Source organism: Phytophthora infestans, genomic scaffold (genome assembly GCF_000142945.1).
Source record: "Phytophthora infestans T30-4 supercont1.353 genomic scaffold, whole genome shotgun sequence".
NCBI lineage: Eukaryota > Oomycota > Peronosporomycetes > Peronosporales > Peronosporaceae > Phytophthora > Phytophthora infestans.
The window spans coordinates 3,235-9,878 of record NW_003303406.1 but is presented as its reverse complement, the minus strand read 5'-3'; the positions used below and the strand labels follow the sequence as shown (position 1 = coordinate 9,878).

Genomic DNA, 6,644 nt, shown 5'->3' with positions numbered 1-6,644 from the left:
GTCGTGTCTTCTTTCAGCGAAAGATGGAGCGCTGACAGGGCGATATAAGTGGAGTAACGAGGGCACAGAGCTCGCTGTTCTGGGTGTAGACGACTCGGACGTCTTCCTTTTACTCGTATCCGAGCGTTGCAGTTTTGTGGACAGCGTGTAGCCCAGCAGCACATAGTTGTCCACAGACGCCAGAAGAACTGCGTTCTTAGTCTCTTGTCCAGGATGTTGGGCTGTATACGGCTTAAGTCTTGCGTATTGCAGTGCCACATTCTCTCGCTCACTTGTCGAGTGCTCGAGCGTCGGGTAGCGAGCGACACGTCCACCAGACACGTACGTGGCCGGTAGTAGACGCGCCAATAGCGAAGGTGTGTCATCTCTCCCGAGGAGCGCTGTTTGTCCCGTTAGAACCGCCTCAACCTCGTCTAATGAAGCTTGCAGAGGCTTCACAGCTCGGAGACTGTAGCAGCGGGTCGCAGAGCGTCGAGCGCTCTCGTAGAGCTTAGCAGCTTCGTCTGGAAGTGTACCAATACGCTTCCACCGCATCGGCTGGAAGATCTCCTTGGCCCGTGCACGTCCGCATAGTCGCGCTTGCTGCTCGTCGTCCACGGCCGCCAGAGACATCGCTGCAATGGGCAGAGAGGGCAAGTGAAGCGTGGCGGAAGAGGAGGCAGCTACACCGTGGGGATCCTACCAGGAGTCAGAAAATAGAGTCAGAAATTAAGAAAGACGTGATACTCTATAATCAATGACAAAAAGGATGTCTAAAAGTGAGACAAAAATTGAGTGCCACAGTTTTCTCGACGTGACAGTATTTGGCTCGCCATTGCCAACACGTGTTTATCGTGCGGCGCCACTGCTGGGACGACGGCTGCAAGCCATAAAGCGCTTCGCTCCATGGCTCACTTCCCACTGCAGGATCTTCTACCTTTGTGTGGCTCACTTCAGGAGGCAAGAAAGTGATTTTGGATTCGATCTTTAAGGTGATTTAGGAACACTTTAAAGTCTAAACGTTGGCGAGGTACGTGAGAGCTTACTAAAAGCCGAGCAAAGGAGCTCTTGTCGAATTTTATGACGGGATCAAAGCGTGATTTGAATTCAAGCTTGTTGCGAGGACAACGTTCTACGAATGCTGATGGGGCTGCTCGAGTCTCAAAGTACCTTTGAGACAACATGTTACATGGACTGGCGTCAAAGTGGGTATTCAAGGCAGTAATGGATCAATCCATCGATTGGCAACGGCAGAGTGGTTTTAAAGAGTGGATTAATAATGCATGTATTATAATAATAAATCTGATAACGTTATGGCTAAAAATGACTACCCTCTGTCCGAAAATGTAGGACCACATCAAAACTTTTGAGGATAAATCAGCTAGTATTTTTTGTCTTAAAAGAATTAAAAAAAAACTTATAATTTACTAACGGATTATTATTATCTGCTGTAGAAGTGAATCTAACGTTGTTATTATAATTGAACATGAAAAATTGAATTTATAATTGAGCTGTCGCGGTTAACGGCTGCAGCAGAACGCGAACTCGCCTGCAAATATCGCGCTGATGTCGCCACAAAACCCGCGGTAGATGCCAAAATACTGTGAAATCGTTGCCACGGAAATAAATCACTATATCTTTCTAAATCTGAACAACTGTAGTACGTCACAGGAGGTTATTATAACACCAAGATGTGCGGGTGCGGTCCACTGGAAGGTTTTGCCAAGTGTATTAATGGCTAAGGAGTAAATTGGGAAGTACGTGACGACTCGATCCGGTCACGAGGCCGCTATCCACTCCAGTGGTTTTCTGGTGGGCATTCATCGGAAGTCCAACAGTGAGACATGTAGATTAAATAGTACATTTAGCTAAAAAAAATGCTTAAGTGTAAACCACGCAGTTGGCGCGGTCACCTAGTTAGCTTGTAATGAAAAGCACGATAAATCCAGGTATTTTCATTTTAGAATGGATCTCCTGCTGAACATTCGAAAACTTACCTTTATGAAGCGGATCGGTAACATTTTCGGAATTTTGATAGCTTTCAATGCATTCAATCTCTTTTGCAGATGCTAGCTATATACTACGTTGTATATAATATATAGCTTTTTGTAGTTTCACACTAAACTACAACCGTTTGACGAACTTGACGAGGCGAAGATACTGGGGATTCGTCCAGTTGTACAGGATCTCATCCAGCTTGGTATACCCCAGCGATGTGTAAAATGCTTTTGGTCCATCACTGTTTGCGCCAGTACTCAGAAAGACACGCTTGATTTTGTTCTGCTTGGCCCAGCTCTCCAGCTCTGCGATCATTTTTCGGCCTATACTCATGCGCTGGTAGTTTGAATCTACATCCACGCGTCGAATCTGCCCAACGTCCTCCGATTCGCGCAGCAGTCCGATGATGCCCACGACCTTGCTTGACCCGTCTTTTGTCACCACAGCGACAAAGAAGTTTCCACCTGGAGCCATGTGACTGCCTTCGATGTCAGCTAGGTCATTCGTCAGGTCCTTACGGAGAAGCTCTCCCCACAGGTAGTGATACTCTGGATTAGGGTCCAAAGCTAGCATGCCCTCGACGTAGGAATTGGTAGCTTGGGCATGATCTTCTGGACGATACTGTCGGATTTCGATGGTTGCTTGAGTTCCAGCGGTCATAGCGGTATTTCAATACGAGTAGTTTCTTAAATTCTTAAGTGAAGTTAAACAATGACCATGTTGCTTTTGAAGCTGCTAATGAACCGTCGCGCTGTTTAGATGAGCGGTTGTTTTGATGATCATATTTATGTAAGTGAACGCGTTTCGCGAGTCGTCTTGCCACCGAGGTGGATCAACTTCCGCATGCGTCGGGTTATCTCTCATTCTCCACGTTTCTCTTTTCTCTCGGCCAGAGCCCATTAAGCGGCGCTGAGAGAAGTGTGGCGAGGGAGAAACCCGTCAAAGACTGGCGGATGCTGTGAAGCACCCGTCGGAAGGCCTGAGCTGGCTGGCTCAGCCTTGAGTTAAGGGGGCGTCACCCAACCCGACCAGGATCATGATGATGATAGCGATGATTATTATGTAGCCGTAGAGTAATCAATTCACACATAATACGATTTGTTTTTACAGTAAAGTTACCCAAAACATTTGTAGTCTCTAAATACGTGTACTTCAATAGGGAAGCTTTCGTCGTGATATCGACAATGATTATCAAATTGGGTTTTAGTTGTGCAGCAATTCAGAACTATTAATAGTACATATGACGAGAATATCTTGTTTTACCTACATGCTTCTCCGATGGCAAACACCCCCTGCCCAGCAGATTTTGGCAAAGTATGATCGCACTGCCTTCGAAGCTGACGTGCAACAGCATTACAAACCAGCCTCGAGGGAGAGATAAGCCACCAACGCCCATTGCACTCAGACGCGTTATTGATTGATTCTAATAGACGTTTTATCCAGGATTTTTGGATATTTGTTACCACTATTTAGTTTAAAAGAAAAGAAAAAATCTGCACACTGACAGTTGCGCACCTAGCCTTGAAGAATTCCTAGAGCATTTGTTACTTAACCAATTTTTTAAAGCAGGCATTCATTCATGACTTTGGAATTGATTAAAATGGATGGCATTCTTCTTCTTTTTTGTAACGTCGTGTATTAATAATACTGCTTTCTATGATAGTGCTGGTTTCCTGACAGTCGTGGGGACCAAAACACACAAATATATTCAGTAAGATCGTCTAGAATCAGCTTCAATTTCGATCTTGAGATCGAGATGAAACCCGGGAGTGGCAGGGCAGGTGCTTTAGGTGCAGGCGAAAATTTGTGAACTGAGAACCTCTCCAAGTTGGGGGTTGGAGTCCAACCACCAGTACCAGCCACGCTGGCTTTCTTGCTTCATATGCCACAAACTCTCCTGAGGTATTAATACAGTACAGGTGCAGCCCGAAAGTTGCCGAGGGTTTGGTTGTTGACTCCTGCAAATCGTGGAAACTATCATTCTTGGGTTTCGTCAAGAAACCCAATTTCTTAAATAAAAGTTCGTTTATCAAACTCCCGGTGAACCAATTAGTTGTGGTTGTTAGACAGTTCTGAGCTTCACATTTACTTTTTGGCTCGATGCCGATGACAGACGCTCTGGTGACTATCGATGAGCATACAGGGCTCCCCACGTTTCTCCGGAATATGAATGGCGATATAGACTCCATCGGCCTAGCACTGGACGATACCAACAACGACTTACTCGATGACGGCTTGCCTACACTTGAACCAGGAAAATCCACTAACCAGACTTGCACACCTCAGAAGCGTAGCTACTACCCGAACTCATCACGTCTCAAGCTACTACGGGAGCTTCAGCGTCTGCGCGTGGAGGCCTCAGATTTGGAGCTGAAATTGCAACAGCTACAGAATGGCACCAACCATTCTCTGTCACAAGATTCAGAGTGGAGTGACACGACACTTCCTGCGGTGTGGGAGGACGTTTGCGCCCGACAATTATATCGCCGACTGAGAGCAGAGCAAGAGAACTTCAGACTCAAGAAACGATATAGCAAACAGAAGAGAATGACGAAAAGCATTGGGAAAACCCTGCTTAAGCGGTGGTCATTCCAAGAGTTCGCACCCGAAGCAGGCAAATATATTCGAAGAGTCGAGATCCCGCCAGAATTCGTCAATCACCTGACTGACCGGATATTTCAAGATCTGGACGCTGGTGTCGAGGTTTTGTATCACGAGGCGGAATCGGTGTTGGAGACCAACTCTCCCTTACCTTTGGGCGTTAAAACGCACAAACATTTGCTGCGTGAAGACACGAGTGTGGAGCTATTCGACCGAAATATATTTCCATTCGGCTTGCACACAACCGGTGACGCGTGGTGGAGACGCTGGCAGAAATACAGAGGCCAACAACGGGATGAGAATGCGGGCGACACGGTTAGAGAGAGCTGCGGCTTAGAGATGATCGACTCTAAGGCCGACATGAGTGCGATGTTTCACATGCAGCAGGTTGTGCGACGGCACGTGGAAGATCACCGCATCGTGATCGTCTGGAACACTTACTTGGAGCCAAAGGAAGAACGATTTTGCGGCGTGCAATTCTTGGTCAAGGGCTGTGTGCTGATGAAGCCTGTTGAGGAAAATTCGTCGGATAGTGGCAGTGATATTGGTGAGGCTTTCACGCGTGTCTTGACGAGTTACAATATCACTCCATACGTTTCGGACCCGAAGATAAGCAAAAGCTCCAGCTTGGTCAAGTTTGTAGTGAGTACTATGTCGACTTACATCTCGACCAGCAATGAAGCAATGGAGAATCTGCTGGTGGATGAGACACTGCAGAAATACTGCTGAAAATGGCAAGGAGTGGCGGACATGTAGGTGAATATTGAATGTAAAAGTCAAAGTTGTCATGAACAAACATTTGACCAATATTCCTTCGCCTAGTGCTCCTGATTCTTCACGTCGGCAATTCAGAGCATCGCACATCACCTCTTCGCTATCATCCTGACCTCGTCACTTTACTATATTTTAATTAAAATAGCCACTCTCGGATATCTGCGGCGTCGATTTTCTCAGTGCCAGCGAAAGTCAGGATTGCTTAACAAAAACCGTGGTGACGGTGGCCATCAGGATACCAGAGATGCAAAGTCGTTTGTGCAGTGCTCGCAAATGTCAAACCCAATTCTGCACCCGTGCCCCAGTCCAGCGGTTAGCGTTGTCCGTGTGAATAATAAGATTCATCTGAAATTTCTAAATTATCTGAATTTTCTAAAGACAATCCGCTCGGTAATCATATCGTTGGGGGTGCTTTATATTCTTATAAGGGAAAGTCAATTGCGCCATAACAAAATAATTCTTCGGTCCGAAAAATTATTACCAGCTTGGTTTTTCTAAAAGAAAACTCGCATGTGTGATTGGTCAATGTCCATGGGAACGATTGGTTAAAAAGAGTTCGTTTGAGTGCACACGGATTGAGAGTAATTGACACGAAAATGGATTCAATGGCTTTTAGTGATACACCACTAGATTAAGCTCCGTTTGCACTTTTTCTTGTATATTTTAAAGTTTAATTCTGATTATTTTTGTAAAAGTTCAAATGGTCGGGTATCGGCAAAATTGGCGGGAAATTTGCTCATAAAGAATCGTAATGACGCATAGTAAGAAGAGCTTTCAAACTAGCTTCCGTCGGAGCTGTCTGACCGAAGTTATCACTGATTTAAAGAATTATTAATTCTTTTTCGGACCGGACAAATATAAAGCTGGCGATGTTTCAGCTACTCCTCGCGTTTACTCTCCATCGCATGCGGCAACACGCGTCACTTATTGAACATAGTCTGGGTTATCAGGGAGAACGTACCAGTGGATTTTAAAGTTTTCTGCTCACCTTTGGGATGTCGTGTAAGCAGCGCTGAGAGGATTGCCAGCAGCGCGCATGAGAATTATAATTAGTTTGGAAAGATATGGATCCTCCCGGCGTCCTGCTTAATTATCGTTAAAAACGTAAAATTAGAAATAAATGCCTTAACCAATTCCGTTTTACATACATGTATGAGTTTGTATGCCGCTGGTCATGCATTTAAGGTGAACAGACGATCATCTCTGGGTTGATTTCCCCAATAGTAATCTCCTCCAAATAACCTGACCGCTTGTTAGAAACTTAGGATAAACTGACCTTTTTCACGATTTTT

General features: G+C 45.4%; 2 protein-coding genes across 2 annotated transcripts; both read right to left on the bottom strand.

Annotated features, from left to right (window-relative positions):
- Nucleotides 1-13: 13 nt before the first annotated feature.
- On the bottom strand, nt 14-612 carry PITG_21718 (uncharacterized protein; the record flags this gene model as incomplete). The annotated part of the gene is made up of 3 exons (XM_002894903.1): nt 14-31; nt 67-221; nt 273-612. The coding sequence occupies 3 exons, from the start codon at nt 610-612 to the stop codon at nt 14-16; spliced, it is 513 nt and encodes a 170-aa protein (XP_002894949.1).
- Nucleotides 613-2,103: 1,491 nt separating this feature from the next.
- PITG_21717 (acetyltransferase (GNAT) family, putative) lies at nt 2,104-2,637 on the bottom strand (the record flags this gene model as incomplete). Its single annotated transcript, XM_002894902.1, has 1 exon — nt 2,104-2,637. The coding sequence occupies one exon, from the start codon at nt 2,635-2,637 to the stop codon at nt 2,104-2,106; it is 534 nt and encodes a 177-aa protein (XP_002894948.1).
- Nucleotides 2,638-6,644: the final 4,007 nt, after the last annotated feature.